General features: G+C 40.8%; 1 protein-coding gene across 1 annotated transcript in view; it reads left to right on the plus strand.

The window, feature by feature from the left end:
• The window catches only part of rspo2 (R-spondin 2), a 92,739-nt gene extending 73,031 nt beyond the window's left edge, over positions 1-19,708 (plus strand). Inside the window, exon 6 of the mRNA XM_051957269.1 lies at positions 18,246-19,708. Within this exon, the coding sequence (XP_051813229.1) occupies positions 18,246-18,361 (116 nt within the window). The 3' untranslated portion in view covers positions 18,362-19,708. The remainder of the gene's footprint in view (positions 1-18,245) is intronic.
• The last annotated feature ends 420 nt before the right edge of the window (positions 19,709-20,128 follow it).

A 20,128-nucleotide genomic window follows, 5' to 3' on the forward strand; every position in this document is an offset into this window, starting at 1 on the left:
CATACGCACACACATTCACACAGCCAGAGTCTGAGAAACATGTAATAGACACCGACAAACAGTAAAACAGACCTCACAGGCAGAACAAGTCACCACATTATCTACTCTTTTCCTCATCCCTGTTTCCATTCGTCTTTCCTGTCTCGCACTCGAATGACACGCTCTCGCTCGTGTATCATATATCAGTACGTGGCTGCAGGAACAATGTGCGTGCCAAAGAGGAGGATGTGTTCGCGTGGCGGACATTGTTCGAAGCAATGCTGTGTGCACTGCAGGCCTCCCTCTCCAGTGGTCTGACTTGGAGGAGAAAAGATGGAAGGCGAGGAGCCAAATGAAGGAGGCTGAAAACATCTGGTGTACAGTCACACTGGCTCAGCCACCAGGAGCCCCTCTCCTCTCCTCTCCTCTCCTCCATCTCTCGTGTGTGTCTTCATAGAGACATCAGAGCTTTTAATTACAGCTGGGGATTCAGAGAGAGGCTGACCCACTCGTGGACCAAGTGCACAGACATGCAGACACAACAAAGCAGCAAGTATAGACCTGCTGACCATTGGCTGTGTGTATGTCTCGGGGTTTTTCTGTGTGTGTGTGTCAACTAACAGTGACAAATACAGGGGGGTTTGCAAGCTAAAAGCACAGCCATTACAGAGGTAAGTAGAGGCCAGGGCCAACTTAGCGAGGTTGTTGAGCACTACACTCTCATCAACGCAAAAAAGCAAAACACCACATTGATGTCACAGGTTAGAAACGTCAGCTTTAGGAGCAAATACATTAACACATGTTGGTGACCCTAACATGTTCCCACAGCAGAAAGCACAAGCACCAGCTAGCTTCCTCAAGCCCGCCTGAAGTCATAAACTGCTTATCTTTAAGCTGAAATTAAAAATTGTGGTCTGGAGCGAGTGACAGGCTGCCTATTTATAAATTCTGAAACACTTTAAATCCATTAATTGATTTTTGGGTCCCTTGGGGACAACAAACCTTGCTGTAAGCACAACACTTATTATTACCCTGTTAAAGTTGAATTGGCCACTGTGCTAGCAAAGAATTACCTATTAACACATTATGATGAATATAAAGTCGAGTTTTTGGTCAAGGGTTGACCAACAACTTATGAAATGTCTGTGTCTGTAGCTCCTAAATACTGCACTGTCAGGTCAAAATCACATATTTCTCCTGGAGAAGAAAATATGAAATCATGTTTAAAATTATAAATACATGTGATGTTTTTATAATTATAGACAGTTGTATGGACAATATCCACTCTCTGTAGCCATATGTTCTGACCAGTGGCAGCTGGTGAAAAATATTCTCGGTGGGGCTGTGCCATATCAAGTCAATTTCAGTAACCATCCCGATACAACTGAACAGAAACGGCAGGATGTCAGTGCGCTGTGAAATAATAATTATTTAATGCCAATATTAATAACTTGAGGCATTTTTGCACAAACCATGCACAACATATTGTGTAACCACAATTTTGGCAATAAATTATATATACATACAGCTGAGCACATGAAACAGTGCATTAGTGTTGAATTGACGACTCATGTTAAGTGTATATCTATTATGTACATATTATGTTAAGTGTTAAGTATATCAAGAAATTAATACTAGAACAGAAAACTACTGTACAGTAATTTATGATAAAGCTAAATGTTACTAACTGATCAGAACTGCAACAATTAAGTGATTTATCAATTAGCAAAGAAAAATACAATCTGCAACAATTTTTATGATTTAAACATTTCAGTGAACAAGCCAGAAAATGATGAGCAGATTACATAAGCAAACACATACTATTTAGACAAAATATCCAAGATTTACTAAGTGCAATACATCGCTGGATGATGTGCTAAAGTCAACTTTTTACAAAGAAAAATCTGGTCAAGGGAATAAACGTGTGTGTATACAGACAGACAGTATTCTTCTGTTGAAGATTACTTTGCATGAATACAGGGACGGGATCAGCAAGTTCTGATTCCAGCGTAAAGTTGTTGACCGGGGGGGGGGGGATTTATTCAAAGACAGAACAGCAGCAGAATGGAAACTGTACCACACACAAATGTACGTCAACATTTGGACAGTCAGCTTTCTCTTTTAGAGGCTCTAAACTCTGGAATTCATTACCAACCGATATCAAATTAATCACAGATTTAAAACCCTTCTCTGCAAAGGTCAAGTGCTGGCTAAAAGCAAATCAGAGCTGTAATCATTCTTAGTTTGCCATGTTTTTTTTCTTTACTTATTTTGAACTGGTTTGTGTAATTATTTGTTTTTATGTGAACATGTATTTTATTGTTCTTTTGTAAACTTTTCTGTTATTTTATGATGTTATATATTTTGACTTTTAAATTTAAAAGCCCATCTAGGGACAAGAGTTGGAAACTAGCATTTGCTATAAACTCTCTGTGCAGCACATCAGATTCATGCTAAGTAATGGAACTATGTCAAACTGCATCGTCCCTATCAAATAAATAAATTCAATTCAATTCAATTCAATATGTGTGCGGCGGCGGCGGCGCAGCGACCTCCAATCGCTGGGCCGTTTACAATCATCGTTAACAAGCTATCGTTAACGTCCTTACCATCTCGCGGGAGTATCAGCGACAATAAAGTGTTCCCTTTGTGCTTCAGTGCGTAGTAGGTGTACCGCCGGCGGTACACTTACTAATTTGCATAGGAATTTCAAGAATGTCCGACGGCTGCAAACGCGATTATACAAACACTATACGTCGATGGAAAGCTTAGATTCTCATGAATCCGCCGGTATAAACCACTTTCAGATGCGATTACCACAGCGGGTGAGAAAAACACATTTGTCCGACAAAAACGAATATTCATCCACCCGTTCTCTATACACGGCTTCAACGCACACAGCGCGACTCACATTTCCGGGTTCATTATTACACACAGAAAAAAAGATTCCACAAAGAACGGCCATAATCCAACCTTTTACATCCAGACAACACAAGCCAGTAAACTATTTTGTCCAAAACATGTCCTGAAGTCGGTATAAAATCCACGAATCGGTCGTTTTCAAGGAAATGCATCTCGCGATGCGCGTCCAATATTCCCCGTATTTTTCGTAATTTTTTAAATTTAAAAATAGAATATTAGCGATTTTTTGTACTGAAAACGGCTGGAATTGACTGCAGCTTAAAGGGTTAACTTAGTATTTTGTTGTACAACCTTTTAAACTGGTCACTGCAGTCAGGTGATTTCTGTAACTCTCAGTGAGACTTCTGCATGTGTCGACTCCTGTTGAGCAAACTGCTCCAGCTGTCTCAGGTGTGAAGGCTGTCCTCCAGACTGCATGTTTCAGCTGCTTCCACAGATGTTCAGTAGAATTCAGATCAGGGCTCATTGGAGGCCACTTCAGAACAGTTCAGTGTGTAACTGTGTGTCACACTTCATCTCTTCATCTAGCTGCGTCACGATGTTAGCCTTGTCTAGCATCGTTAGCTTAACGGTGTTCTTCATATGTGCCCTCCTACTCTCGTGTTTCTTTATTTTCTCGGATAAATGTTTCATATGTCTTACCCCTGAAACAGTCCATGCCGTGTCTGTCCCAGCCGTTTTATAGAGCAAACACGGGAAGCAATATAAAGCATTTGCATGACTAGATCCAGCTAGCCAAGCCTTTCCTCTTGTCACTGTGACTGTGACAGTGTCACAGTTATCCGCCGCACTCACGCATGCTCACTTGGCTTGGAGCGAAATCGATTTTGCCCCTCTGGGCATCAGATTCGACGACGCTGATTGGATAAATTTCTGTTGCTATGTCGAATCTCTTGTCCGTAATTGGCTGCTCTGCCGCACTAGAGGGGCAGTTTCTCCCCTGCCCCAGCAGCTCAGCAGAGATGAGCAGGAAAGTATTTCCCCCGAAAATTCTATTTAATATTTTGTACATGACATGTAATTGCGAATTTAAACAGGCATGGTACTAAAATAAGTGATTATTGTTTATTTTAAAAAATACTTATATTAAAAATGAAAAATCAAAAACACTGGGGGGGGTGGGGGTGGGGGTGGGGGTGCGGCCTCTATTGGCCCGCCACCACTGGTTCTGACCATATAAAATAACAACTACGGTGCAGCTAAATCTTAGCATTTTCTCAGGTGGACACCTTTGGGATGCTCACATTTGGCTTGTGCCTCTGCCTAAAATACATCATGTTCAATATGCATTTTAAGATTGTTTATGTTTCGTCAGGCAATAAATCCCCCTTATGCGGCCTGTTAAGAGCACAGAACATGATGACTCTCCAAGGAAAATCTCAAGACATGATTGAGTGGTTGGTGTCATGAAACTCAATCCTTTCCAGGTACCATATCAAATCCCTTCAAACATAAACGCTCCTTCCCGCTGGTTGGCAAGGTTCAGGACCATGATCCTGACAGACCTTGAGACAGTTCTTTCAGATTAGTAGGAGCTTATATCTCCCTTTGATTTGATTCCTTTCTCCTTCCCCTGCTGCATCTGTGGCAGATGCTGCTGCCGTCGGTGGTACACAAACCTCTCCTCAACAAGTTGAGACCCTGAAATGACCGTTGAAATTGCACTGTAATCATACACAGCTAAAAACAACAAGAAAATGTCTGCCATATGCCTCAAAGCCCTCTGTTTGTGTTCTCATGAGTTGCAGGGGGATTACTGACAAGAGTATGAGTGGTGCTTGGATAGAGACACTAAGCGGGTGCTGACTCTTATTGCCCATGTCTGTGATAAGATCTGTCAGAGCCACTCAGCTGTCTGTCTGCCTGGTGTTTGACAAGTGTTTGATGCAGTACAGGCCTTAGAGAGGATTAAGTCCTTCCTGAATTGGCTTTACCTCTCTCAGTGCAACAAGAGTTCCACGAACAGATCAAACACATTTCCCCCCTTTCTTCCGCTGTGAACTAATGAACTATTTTTATCAAAAAATATGCACAGTCCATTGGGTGATCAGATGAGACTGAACAACAGCACCCTCAGAGAGTTAGCAGAACAATCAAAGAAAACAAAAAGCGCTGGCTGGGCTTGATTCCCTCATCACTGGCCATTGCACAGGGATTGTGGCATGATCCTGATGGCCCCTGTCTCTGTTCTAGTGTCTAAGCCCATCTGATTTAGCTTGGCTCCCCGCTCATTAGGTCTGGTCATGTTTTGGGACAGTTGTTCTCTATGTCCAAACATGTGAGGGATTTCCTCTTGGAGTTTCCCAGTAGAGAGGAGGGTGGATGAAAAGACTTGTGCAGAAATGAGATATAAAGAGGGAATCATGCTGGACAATTTCCTCCTATATCCTTCCCCATTCCCTTTCAGACCCACAGAGACCAGGAGGGTGCAGACCAGGTGGAATTAGAAAACCAAGATTGTGTGTATGTACACGAACGCACATACTCAAAAAGCCCTCATGATCAAACATAGTTGTTTGCATGCGTAGTGGAGATACCAACTGTGTGGATCACTTTAGTCTGTCTTTATATGGCTATAACAGCGTAGTTACTGTTGCTCTGCCTGTCAAGCTTTCTGTTCTTGCACAGTGTGTATACAATGATAATAGTGGCAGCTGTAGCTAGCTCACTAATTGAGCGAGTGGTAACTTAACAGTAGATGATGCATGCATGTGTCGAGGAAAAACTAACAAAGAAAGGGCATTGTACTTTCATCGCCATGTAGAGGTGGTTAGTACAAAGAAAGAAAACAAGCTTAGATCACACAATGGTGAAGTGTTCTTCATTTTTATCTGTGATCATTCCCACAACTAATGCTCTCTATGGTAACGAGTAACAAAATGATGTTGTGGAGAGTAAGCTAGTTAGCTGGCCATGCAATTGGCTGCAGATTATATCTGAGCCCAGCAACACTTGACAGAAACATTGCTTGACTTAGCATGTGCTCATAGTGTATGCTGCACACCAAGAACTTGAAGAAACACTCACCCAATCTTCAATGTCCCACCTTAGAGGCCCATAGGGGTGCAGAAAGTCCCTGACTCTTAGTACACCTTATCGCGTGCACCCTCACAGTTGCGTTAACAAGCATTTTATTCATCTCCATAAAATCGGCTGGGGTGCTGTTATGCAGAGGGATTCTCGGTCAAGGCTTAGAGGCTCATGGAGGGTGGCTGAGCCAGGTAAATCCCCAATCCAGGTAAATCTCCAATCCAGGGCCCTCCATTGGGGGTTGACTCATTGTTACTTGAGGCCCAGACTTTCATTATAATTAACAGACCCAGAGAAGCAGATTCCCCTCCTCAGAAAAATAATAAATGTTGAAAGTATTTGTTTAGTAGTGATGGGAAGAATTCACCTTCATAGCAAGATGTTGTCCTGCCTTGATCCACTGACAGTATGAGGGTGCTTTTAAAAGTGCACAGTTAATACTGATGGGGTACTGCTTTATGCAGAGAGAGGAAGATTGGTGAGGTTCTGCAGAAAGAGTGTGTATCATTCTGTTGGTCACAGGATGCCAAGCCTGATTTGCTGTAAAAAGGAAAAAGGTACAGTGTGTAAAACTACACTAAACTGAACTGCCAAGTTCAGCTTTTATTAGCTTTTATTCTTCAATGACATAGCGAAGATAATGAACTATATGTGGATGTAAATGACAGTTATATTACACAAGCTTAAGAGAAGCTTGTTTTAAGGGTTAAATAGAACAAATAAATCCACACTGGATCTGGTGTCTGTTGAAAAAGATTAATTTCATTAGCTCAATGCAATACACTTATCGGAAACTAAGATGGATGACTATCATAATTCTGCAAGACATTTCCTGCTTTACATCACAGCATATGGGAATTATAAGATGGATCAAAGGCTTTATAGAGATCTCATCTTGATATTAAATTTAAATGGAGTGCTATGGCTCTTTCTATGTTTGACTTAAAACAAACAGACATCTGCAGTAACTTATTAGCTGCGATTATGAATTTGCTACTGTATATCCCTGTAGGTTCCCTGATCTTTGGGTCTGTGGTCGCATGTCATACCACTCCCTCATGCGCTGCAGCTATCTTCAGCTCACTCCACCTTATCCCGTGCATGCAACAAATGCAAAAACAAACAGACCCACGCTAGCGGCAAGCCTTTAGGAACAGCGGCGCAGGGCCACACTTTGATAACTGCTGAGGTTTATATTTTTCTCATCAGAAATGAAACACAACATTAAGCCATTCATTAAAGTCAACTAAAGCTAATTATCCCTAATTTACCCAAGTGGCCGTGGGGCAGCAGAGCCCCATATACTTGGGCCCAGATGTGTCGATGAGTCAGTCGGGAGATAGCAGACCGCAGAGGGGGCTGCTCACTTCTCTCTGAATCCTGCGGTTTCGAGGTGCATCAGACTCAACGGGCCGTCGTGATGCCTGTTCACTGCCTGGCTGCTGACGTTTCCACTCATGACACCATGAGCCAATTATAGCCACTGCAATACAGCAGGGCTCCATTTACAGGGGGAAAAAAGTTGATATTCATCAGCTATATGCATTAATTCTTTGCTCAAAAAATGAATAGTGAGTGTCATACCCCACTAGCTGGCATATTGTATGGGGATACAATATTGATACAAGGTTACAAGGATACAAGGTTGAGTCATAAAAACAGCAGGCCTCCTTTCAAATGACCTCTCGTCGCTGCAGGGGGCGACAGTGTGCACATAGATTTCTGCTTTATACTTTAAGTCTTTACATTTTGGCAGCTCCAAGTGGAAGTGGGAAAACAGTAACAGTTGGCAGTATGTCATAGACCAGAAACCATATGACGTCATGCGATTTAACTCCTCAGACCAACTTTCTTCTTTTCTGTGTCTGGTACCCCAACCAAACAATTAGAAATAATGACTGAATCACTTTAGCACTAGGGATGGGGAAATCTACGCCCAGTTTGCTGTGTCCAGTTGTCTTCTGATGAGTTATCTACTTATGGCAGTTTAGAAGACAGATTTATGTTTTAGTGTGGAGAAAAAGAAATTGTTGCAAGTGTAAAAATTGATTTGTGCAATAAAAATACAACAGTGGCAGGATGCTATTCTTTGTTGAATCCACAGTGTATTTTTCCATATAAATGTTGCCAAGTGCAGCTTTAAACTAATAAATGTTACATGGATTGACAAGAAACCATCTGGTCCCTTGTGTGGTCTTTTTTAATGTTTCAGTCAAGAGAGTTTGCACTGTAGTTGTCATGAGGTGTAGTAGGGAGACATGTGAAAGTGAAAGAAGGGTGCACGACAACTCACTTCATTTTTCTTATTTCATTTTAAGCTGCTTTGAATTGAAATTCTGATCATATCAGTCAGCCATTGGTATGTCTGTTGTTGATAGGAGCAATAGCCAGATCAGAAAATAGCACTCTATTCAAGGTTGGAGGCTGTAAATTTGTTCCACAGAGGTTACATTTCAGTCATGCAGCATGGCAAAACCTTTGAAGAACCGTGGATGCATATGAGACTGCTACTGTTGTGATATTTGGTATCCGTAGCTGGCCCGGCAGCATAGCAAAGTAGCAACTGCAACCTAAAATGTATATGTTGAATGCATTATTTTATCAATTTTCGAATTTATTAATAGCCCATTATGATAAAAGATTTTTAAAAATACAGTGAAATGGGTTAAAATTACCAAAATAAACAGGAACAAAGAAATGCTTGATTTAATGTTTTCAAAGTTGTCTTCCTTAGATGTTATGTGTTCTGGCTGCTAGCTAGCCACTGGTAGCTTTGTCCACATTCAGTTAGCCCACGTTCTTTGGAGTTTGAGGATGTTTTATGGTTAAGATATTCATCTAATCTATATCTTACTCTCAGTCATATACGATTGCATTAAATGCAAAATTAAACAGGAATAAATTAGTAAATAGGCTTTCTATTTTGGGGTAGCAGCAAGATGGCTAGCTAAAACTGTTATTTGAGGTAAGACAAGGACGTCCATTCAAAAAAAAGTCTCTTAATATTAATATCCTATAATATTGGACTTATTTTAGTGCTGTACTGTTATATTTTTTCATGAAAGCTATAATGTAGCTCATGACAACAACTAACGCTAAAGCTAATTGCCATGGATTTACTACTGATGCTTAAAATAGCTTAAAAACAAGATTTTTGAGGCTCTTTAAAATTATTAATATTCAGTGTTTTCATGGTGTAACCTGAGATCTAGTGTAAACACAAACTTAAATATGAGTTGAGACAAACAGCAAACTTCTTTGGTTTATACATTGTGTTATTAATTAATACACACACCGTGAAAACAATTTCCATAATCATTGAAATCTGTAAAACTGTAGAGTACATGTGCTCCCCCAAGCTGAATGGACATGAAGTCTCTGAGCAGCTGTTGCTTGCCACTAAACACCTCAAAACCATAAGCAAGCAACTTCATAAACCATGATGTCCTGTTTTCTATTTCTACTGTTAAGTAAAGATGTGCAGCTTTTAAGGCTCTAAAGTTGGTTGAAGTCCCATTTGACAGTGCCTGGCTGAGAAACCAAAGAAGCAGAACAAATGTACCACATCAGGTTACTGTTTGTGAATTAGTAAACAAATGTGATTACACCCCCTGTCAAAAGTTTTAGGACACTTTCTCATTCAAATAAAGTAGAACCTGTCCTACAACTTTTGACAGGGGGTGTATTTCATCATATGGATGTGATCAGGGCAGGACTCTGATCATACATGTAAAGTTTCAGGCAGCATGTTCCGGGCATTTACACAGCATTTGAAATTTCATGGCGAAGGATCAAAATTCCAGAGCCCACCCTGACCACGCCCTTTGACTTTGGAAAAAGATTTTAATAACTTTGGATTACTAAGACCTCCTGTATGTACTGGCCGAATTTGAGGTGAATTGGAGTTTCCCCCTAGGAGGAGTTCACGCTAGAAAAAAATGAAAAATGGGCAAAATCTGACATTCAACACAAAATAGCTCACTTCCTGTTGGGTTTGGAATGTGGCTGTCACTGACTTTTTTTGTTCAGCCTGATGTGCTGCATATGTGTACCAAATTTGGTAGTTACACCCCCTGTCAAATGTTGTAGGACAGTTTCTACTTTATTTGAATGAGAAAGTGTCCTAAAACTTTTGACAGGGGGTGTATATTTTAATCGGCAATTTGTAATTTTTTAAATTTACTCACAAAACACTGTTTGAGATTTTATATATACCCAAACTGCAGTGCTGAACCTTGGGATTACAATACCATGTGGACATACCAGTATAACAGTAAATCTCAAAAACCCGAGAGGTCAAACCCCAAGTCCACAACTAGGAATCTCACCTACGTATTTGTTCCCACTGAGTTTTTTTTCCAAGTACAGTAAGAAGAAGTATTTCCTAACTTTCCAACATTCTTGAAAAAGACTGTTTAAGTGAAGGCATAGTAGAGGAAATATCTTTGGAAAAGCAGGAATTTACTCAAGTCTTTTGGACGCTGGCCTAATTTAACATCTGTCATGAAAGGGTTCGACTTGATAACCTACCTCTGAGTGCTTGAGCCAGCAGTGGTAAGCCCAACAGCACAAGAGATCAGTTACCATATTGTGCAGAGCAGTAGAGCATGACTTTGAACTCTGGGAAGACTGATGGAGAAGAACTTTAATGCTCAGGGTCATCATCTACTCTGTAGCCTTCCCGGACAGGTTGTAGCTGCTTCTCGTTGGTGTGATCAACCAAGAGAGTGACCATCTCCAGGAAAAAAACATGCTGTCTGCACTGACCATCAGGCGTATTAATCACTGCGTCAGTCATGCATGTTTTGCCAGGACTTCTCCGCTTGGAGACGTTAATCTCAGAGTTGGGTTTTCGCTTTAACTTACTGTCAGTTGAAACGAGGCATCAAAGAGCTGAGCGGTGAGCTAACCTGCTTTTCTTAAAGTCTCCACATAGATCCTCCACTGGGTCATAGATGAGAAAATAATGAGCGACCTAATCCCAACATTAGCTTTTTAAATCGGAATGCGTATGTTTTAAATCATTCTCACTCAGCAGCACGGTGATAATAAGCAGAGCACGGGGGGAAAGGGAAGGACAGAATGAAAGAGTGAATGAAAGCGTGTGATCCAGAGTAACCTTGTTAGGGCTAAGTGATGCTGTGCAGAGAGCCGCTTGTCAGTTGGTTGGCAAGATGAGCTTCTTGTAAATGATTGTCCTCCCTGTCAAAAGGCTGATTTCTTTTTTCCTATAACTGACGTCTGTCTCTGCCACAGGAGTTTCCTCATAAGCACTGTAGCTTTTCCAACCATCCAAGTTTGTAATAGCTACAACTTTCTGTCTTTTTACACTTGTAGTATGTTATTCTCTGCCCCTAAGGTCAAATCATCGTCCTACAGTGTTTCCCTGATGGCAAACAAGAGCACAAAGCACCATTAAAGGTTTTGGCTTACCTCTGGCCCACGTCTTAATGAACTGTGGGTCACTTAAGGTCCTATTGCTGTGTCCCATCTGTAAACCAACTGCAAACTAAGTTCAGCAGCAACATAGGGCAGTGTCAGCGTTAGTAACCTTTTCCCAGACAGAGGAGTTGTCGGTATGTGAGAAAAGAGAGCACTGGCTGGCTACAGATCCTTTCCCCTTCACAGCATTATAAATGTATGTGTGAGGAGGCCCTTAATGGCTGCTAATCCAATTTCTGCCACTGAAATCAAATCTCACTGGCGCCAGTACTTCTCTCCTTCCCTCACAAATGATGGCCTCCGCTTTGGCCTGTTTATGAAAAAGACGAGCCGCCAAAAATTCCGGCTTTACCTTCCTTAAGTCCACTCAAATCTTCTTCAAAATTGTTTGGATTTTTTTCTTTCTTTTTTTTTTGTTCTACCCCCCTGCCTCCTCCGTGTCCCACGAAAGTTATTAATTGACCTTTGCGTCGAGTGGAAGGATGGGGTAACAGGAGAGCAGAGTCAAGTTTTCAGCAGCATAGGATCCCATTTACCGTATTGTCTTAATGCCTTCTCGAGGTCAGCCATCGATTTTTCTCAAACCGCAAAGCAATGGAGATAAGATTAGGCCTTCGATTCCTGCGCTGCCGCTGGAGCGGTTAGTGCATGAAATCACTTGGCCTGTGCCCACGGTCGCTGCATTGCTCTTTTCTAGCGGGTCGTGGCCACTGTGATTATAGGGGAATGCACAGATACCCCTGCAGTAGCCCAAGGCCCAGCTGAGAAACGCTACTGTTCTTCTCTTGAGTGGAGTAATCTCAGAAGGTCCATATGGTGACAAAAAGTAAATAAAAGCCCAATTCCTCTAGTGTAAACTCATATATATTCTTGAATTTGGTCCCCTCTTTCCAAAACAAAGATATTGGCTTTGACACAGATGAAGGGAGCTTTGGCTTTGGCTTTGGCCTTTTACCCCGCTGGGTATGGATTTGACTGATTATCTTTCAGTGCATCAGTTGGACAAGTAGTCATATTGCCATTCCGCAAGGAGATATTATTCTGGAGTGCGAGCCTAATAATATGATACGTCTAATAGCGCTTAACTCTTAGTTGGATCTTTACCATACAGTCATCTCGATTATTGCTGAGAGCCTCAAATAGCCGCGCAGGGACACGGAGTGGGAAAAGGGAGTAGATGTGGAAGAAAAAGAAAAAATGGTGGATCCTGACTGGCTTTGAGAGGTTATTGAGAAATGTCCACCACAGTGTGTGCAAAGGAGTTTAATATCTCTTTGCTCACTGTTTTGGCAGCTGAAAAGATTGGAATTGACACTAAGTATTTCTCAAGTTTGTACTGGTGATATAGAAGCTCACGATCAGTTTACACAGAAGCAGAAAGTGCAGCGTTCACATACGCGCGTGCACACATACACAGATACATGAAGGAATTCCGCAAAGGTCATTTTTGACAGCGGTAAACAACCATCCCACCACACGCTCTGCTTCTGATTCACATATACAAAACATTTTAATTTGCGTTTGAGATTTTTGTTTGTTTGTTTGATTAACTTTTCATTTCAAAACTCAAACACAAAATGTCAAGCTGGCAGAGAAAGATTGTATCTAGGAAGGGAAACCAAACGTTGGTGAAATTGTGGTTTGCTGTAGTGAAAAGAAAAAGAAAAACTATAGAGGGATTATAATTTTCTGATAAAAGCCATACTCCTCCATTTGATCCTCACTGTGCCAGCTGCAAAACAAAGAGAAAATGATTTGAAACCCGCTGTGCCTGCCAAGACAAAATTATTTTTACATGCTCTAAGATTTATGAATTTGTTCCTGGTTTTGAAAGCAATTGAGGCAAATTAAATTGTTTCCTCTGTGAACCCTGGTAATCAGCTTAAGTGATTACGTCGGTCGTAAATATGAGATGATGAAAGCTCACTATTCAGATGCATAGTGCCCTGAGCAAAGGCTAAATGGGAGTTCATAGGGTAGATATGTGAGACCATCTCACTGGGACTGTATCAGATGCAGGGGGAAGGGGCTTATATTGGGATTGGTTGCCCTCTAGCTGTCAGCATTGAGACTGGGTTATGAAATATGGTCCTAATTTCTGTTGAGGTGAGTTTATGAAGTGTAATCAGTTAGTTCAGAGGCTGAAAACATACTGATAATGCTGATATGGAAAGGATAGGAAGAAACCCTTTTTGCAGGGAAACTCATAAACGTCTGAACTTGTGGATATTTGCTAAATACAGAGCAGAAATCTTCCAGAATTGGAAAAAAGTCTAAATGGGTAATGTTTTCTGGATAGCACAGCCAGGGTAAATCTATCACTTCACTACAGAATGTGTTGATTTATGTGGCTACAGTATAAAAGTGAAGGTTGGAAAGCAAGCATCAGCTTTTGGAGTGTATTTGGTTTCTGTTGTAAAGAACCACATAAGTTTTTCTTTCTGTGTTGTGTATCCCATGTGTCAAATGGTGATTTTACTTGTACTCTGTCTTGACAGCTGTCATCAACTTACTGCAGCCCAAGGCAAAACAAGGAGCAGCAAAAAGTTATTGAAATGAAGCTGCCCTGCAGAGTAAGAGGACAGTAACAATAGAGGCACTGAACTAAAGAGGGTTGAAGTTTTCAGAATGACTGGAAAACTAATTTTTTTTTCCAAAAGAAAATACTTTTATTATATTACCTAAAATACAGATAATGCACTCTGCCTTTAAAAGCCTAACAAAATGTGTTTTCTGTTCATTGTAACTGACTTGCTTAAGGAAATAAACTTTAAGTTCATGTGCAGTTAATAGTAGGGGTTGACTGATTTTTTTTAGTGCAGATAAATATTTTGATTATTCATAATCAAGGAGATCAGTGACAGTGATATTTGCAACTGATACACATTTACACTAAAATAATTGGCGTTAAAATTTAGAATAGCACAAATGTCAGCATAAAACCTAGGTGGAATTCCTTTATGTTACATATGTTTTAAAAACAGACATTTTTTTACAATCTGTTTCTGTTATCTTATTGCTTGTATGAATTCATCTCTGGAGAGACATCACTCTCTTACAACCACTGTCTGCACTGACCAAACCAGTAAAAGCAGACTTATCCTGTCCAAATTAATCGCAATTATATCGTTGTATACTGACATTTTCAAAGACTTGTCTTTGCCTTGCTGAACAAAAGCTGCCCAGGAACAATCATTTACGCCCTCCTGTATTTTTCTCCAAGTCAACTGCTTTGTCTTGTTATCAAGTTGTAATCCTTGACAGTCGTCATGGTCTGTGGTGACTGTGCATCTCTAATTTTCCTATTTCATTGTCAGTGAAATTACCTTTCTTTTTCTTTGATTGGTCATAGTTGTGGCAAATCAGACCTGTCAAATTAGGAAGACAGCAAGAGATTGTTGCAGTATATCATAATAACGCACGCTAGGCTAGCTAGGCAACAGCTATAGTTGCGTGGTTGTCGTTAAAACAAGGCTTAAGTTTGGTTGGTTGAACTGACGTTGAATTTTTGTTTATAGCTCAGTTTTGTTATTGCAAATTTAAAACTTCATTTTCAGTAAAACCACACATTATACACTATCATTCAAAAGTTTAGGGTCACCCAGACAATTTCATGTTTTCCATGAAAACTCATACTTTTATTCATGCAAACAAAACTGCACAAGGGTTTTCTAATCATCAATTACCCTTTCAATACCATTAGCTAAGACAAAGTAGCATTAGAACACAGGAGTGATGGTTGCTGGAAATGTTCCTCTGTACCCCTATGGAGATATTCCATTAAAAATCAGCCGTTTCCAGCTAGAATAGTCATTCACCACATTAACAACATCTAGACTGGATTTCTGATTAATTTAATGTTGTCATCTTTGGAAAAAATGCAGTTCTTTCAAAAACAAGGACTTTCTAAGTGATCCCAAACTTTTGAAGGGTAATGTATATTTTAAATAATATATCATCAAAAAGTTAGCTTCTTTGGATTCTGACAAGTGTCGTAGTTATTGCAGTTCTCTTTATAGAGTGGACAAGTAGGGCCTTTTCTTGATACATTTGCACCTTATAGGAAAAAGAAGGCAGAAAGAGAAGCATGAAAAGAGGGGAAATGAAAGTATCGCATGAAAAGTTGAAGTTATACGATTGGCCCCACTTCAATCACAAAGTTGTATCGCTGTAAAATGACTAATCACTGTACCAGTGAAATATGTGTGTTTGTTATACTTCAGTAGCTCAGGCTGCATGTGCAGCTGCAGAATTTGTTACTGCACATGTGTATGTGTGTGTGTTACGAACGTAAAACTCTTTGGATTACAGATCTCCTGCCTAGTCCTGAACTAGCCAGGAAAACTACTTTTTAACCTCACTCTCACATATTTATTTGTGTTTCAAGCAATTGCTGTAAATGCAGGCTTTTTCAGTTTAAAAGCAGCTTTGCATCCAAGGAATGGTCCACGAGGGTTTTGCCCGTTACAGAGGGAGTTTAATGCCATCAAATGTAATTCATCATGAGTTGATTGCACTGAAAGCCATGTTTATCAGGCACCTAGCAACACTGCTTTGAATGAAAATTACCTCTTTAAAGCGCAATTTGGAAAATGAACCTATAGGCCAAATGCCTTTGAGCTCCAGCTTTACTTTAACAAACATTATTGTACTTTAGTCATGCAAAAAATCTAAAGTGGCATCAGCTAAGCAAGTGTACAAAGTCCAATATTTTTTGCTTGAAGGCAGCAAGAGCTTGATGGAAGAGATGTGAAAGTTGTTTTCAAAGGGTGATTTTAACTGGGAGCTGTGTGCGAGAAACTTTACTGCCATGGCTCAGATTGGCAATGTGACTCAAAATAACAAGATTAGATTAATTGCAGGAAATAGCTCTGAGATGGTTTGATGTTTGCATGCATCTGTATTATTCATTGGGAGACCCTATTAGTAGAGCAATATCTTGCTTTCTCATGCATGTCAGCTTGAACGAGTGAATATTTTCAAATCTACCTCAGTGTAGCCCTGAGAATGGGAAATAGGTCTTTTGTAGGGGTGGTTTAAGGGCCACCGCAATGCCAGCACATATGAGAAGGCAATTAGAGAAAATGCCACATTTTACACACTGTTACCTATTTCTTGCGAGAGAAAAAGCTCAAACAAGTGCAGTAATAAGACCCAAAATGAGGGAGAGAGACCCTGTGTTGGAGACTTGTTTTTCTGTAAGGCTTTCCTGTACTTCCCCCCTCAGCGAACCATACCATGGCTTGCCTCTTTGTGTTCTAGATCAGGATCCAGATAGCGTCTCATCATCCAAGCCTTACTCCACTTTTCCCCCCATTAGATTTTCTTTTCCCTTAAATTCCCTCACACTCACTCCCCCCTCACACACATACATCTTGCACACACACCTCGTTATCTTATTTGTGGCCTTGGCAGCCAGATTGTTGCCTTGTGGTTCGGTAGCCAGAGTTTTCTCTGACACAGAGAGCCATGGGTGCAGAACCTCCAACACACAAGCTTCCATGAGAGCAGGAAGTCAGTTCCCAGCATGCTTAGCCCATCCCAGTGAAACCTGGGATGGATTAACCTTGGGCTGGAGGACCTTTCCAACTTGGAAAGAGAGTTATGCAACTTCCCATACTTATCTCCCTTTTCTATTGCAGTGACAGTGAAAAGTGTTCGGCTGAACAGACATTTGTTTAAAACTGAGGCTCAGTCCTGAGGGCTGGAGCAAGCTTAAACCTGATATGTGATGTTCCCTGTTGTAAGACTCACTTTTTATGTAATGCAGCCTTATTCATCAGCAAAGTTGCATAACTTGTCAGACATTGGTAACTTTCTTAAATCCCTATGAGCCATCAATAGCCAAAGCACTCTGATTCTTTCAATAAGCTTCTAGTTCAGTTCAAATTTGGACAGTGTAATGAAATACAAGCTTATATCCTGACTTCTCCAACATAAAATAAGCGGCTGAGTTCATGCTGTACTTGTGCTTTTCTATGCCAGTCCAAGAGAAGCAGAGCTGACAAGTCATTATTCTGTTGAAATCGGTCTTTTGCACCCATCAGTATGCTAACATCATCAGCTGACATATTCTGACCAGATGATGAAATACAAGTGTGAATACAGTCTTTCACATCATCATGGTGTACTTCTAGTCATAGTGCACTAAAAGCAAATACGCCTCGAACAGCACCGCATAGCTACCAACAATATAGTGAGCCAGGTCAAAGTGGATATTAGATGCAACTGTCTCTGTGTAGAGCTGCAAGGAGTTTTCCCCTGCAAAACCAAACAAAATGCCTAAATAATTCCCCACTTTATGATTTCTTTTTCCTCATTGTGACCTCAGAGCTTCTAGTCAGACTCCCCGTAAAGCGTTGGCAAACACAGCGGTGCACTTGTTTGTCAAAAAAGCACAGAGAATTTATTGCTTAATCACAAGCAGAGCTTCAGTCATCCTGGAGTTGTGGCACATGTTGAGCCCCTGAACACTTACTTATCCTCAGACCTAGGAGGTTTGGGCAACAGAGCTCCAGAAACTAGAATTATCTAGAGAGAAGAGGAATTAAAAATTAGGACACTTGGTGCCTCAAAATAGGGTAAAAATGCAAGAACCATGTGTCAGTGCATTTGCAATTCTGGTTTTCGATGTCTTTTAATGGTGCATGCAACCAAACCAGTAAAGTTGCCCTTTTTAGCTTCTTGAGGGTTTGGGTGTCCAGGGCAAATGGTCACTTTACTTGACTGGGAATTCAGCTTTCACCTATATGTGGTACAGGAGTTTGACACAAGGCTGTCTGACACACAAGACTGTTGTTACTCTGAGACTCTCACAACTGAAGGCAGTAATGATCAAAAGGGATAACCGTTTCTCTCTTTCTTATTCTCAGGTGGTTCAGGGAAGCACCGAACCAAAGAACCAAAGAAGAAGAACAAGCAGAGGCTGCGGTTTCGGGCCCAGAACCAGCACAGCGACCACTTGGCCTCTGCGCGCTCCAGCCAGTGAGGACTGAAAACTACCCATCAAACAAAGAACCAACGCAAAGCTGCTAGCCGCTGCTGCACCCATATTCTGACTGACGACTATCACAAACCCCGCCACCTCCCCACCTGCCTCTCAGCCCTCCCCCTACTTCTGCCCTGCCCGCAGGCACACAGCCACGACTCACAAATTCGTCACTCCAAAAATATACGCCGCAGAACGTGTGATTTCTTTACCAACACAGTGAACACATGCTTGATGCCTCTGCCTCCCGCTGCTTCTCCCCCTGCTGCAGTGACCAACCAGGTGACTCTGTTCTCCCAACCCTTGCCTTGCCTCGTGGACCTTTACAGTTGACATTACTGAACACATTTAACGTCATTAACCGTCCAGGGTGATGGAAGCCGGAGGGGCAACCAGAGGTACGGTGGAGGCGGGAGAGCTGGAAAGAGAGTGGTGGATAGGTGAAGTAGTGAGAGAGTTGGCAAGCAAAACTGCTCGGGGAAGGATGAAATTATGCTGGAGGGTGAAGAGGAAAAAGAGGTTCGGCTGACGCAAATGATGCTGATGGACAAGAAAATGGCATCTTGAACTGAGAGAGACTGTTTTTTGTTCCTATATTTATGTCAAAGCTACCCTCACCTTCCCTCTAAATGGAGACAGAGTGTTCCCATGTGTGGCCTTTATGTTATGTACATTTTTGAGAGTAATAATAAAGAAATTACCATGCATAGTTGCAAAGTATTTTATTCTCAGCACAAACTGTCTATGTTCAGACCGCTTTATGCTCTAACTGTATAGTGTGGATTTAAAAAAGAATAAATTTAGTCGTTCGACTAGCATGGCAACAAACTCGTGTACATAGTTGATCTAATTATGAAAGCTTATTACTGTATTTTCAGTATTGACTCGTTCACCATTCTAAATGTTTTAGAGATGAAAAAAGGTTGTAATACACGCTACAGATTGAAATAATTAAAAACAAATAATAAACATAGTCACCACATAGCTATTTCATTTATATGGTATATATTTGATTTATTTATTAATTCTTTTTTGTACTTTTTTTGGTTCAGTGAAAATTTTTGCCTCATACTGTTAATCTTATATGTTGAAATATTCTTTGAGTTCCTTATAGCAGTGCATATCTTTAACACGTGGAGAAGGTTTTTGTCTGTCACGCAAGTGTTGTATTACATTCATTTGACCTCATCTACTGATTTTGATGTTTTAAAGAGGAAGAAAAACAAGACTAATGAAACTATGCTTTGAAATATTCTAGGTTTATTGATTAGAATCCAGCAAATGTATGGTCATAGGACTGCATATGTGTACATTGTGTTTTATTAAAATACATTTCATGTGACTGTATGATGAAGCCTTTCATTATTGTCTTTGGCTATAATATATGTGGCTAAACTCTGAAACCATCGTTTCCTTGTCTCACTTGTCAGTTCGTTTGTGTGATTTCAAAAACATTTGTGAAATACATTATGTCGCAGTGCATGACACAAGTGCTACCTCCAGCCAAAGGATTGGATATGGTCAATTGGACATTAACAGCATGACAGCACCGTTAAGGGTTTGTAATTCACTATGACGTATCCTCATGAATGCTACACAACCAGTCCAACTTGGTGCCTCATGCATCCCGAAAAAAAACTTATATTTGGCTGTGGCACTTGTCTTTCATCACGCATCACACAATCGATCACCTCCTGATGTAGTGCACATCACAATCGCTTTTATGAGCTCCAAAGCATCAAACAAACACATATAAAAGTCATCTCT

The sequence above is a fragment of the Acanthochromis polyacanthus genome, chromosome 12 (genome assembly GCF_021347895.1).
Source record: "Acanthochromis polyacanthus isolate Apoly-LR-REF ecotype Palm Island chromosome 12, KAUST_Apoly_ChrSc, whole genome shotgun sequence".
NCBI classification, from domain to species: Eukaryota; Metazoa; Chordata; class Actinopteri; family Pomacentridae; genus Acanthochromis; species Acanthochromis polyacanthus.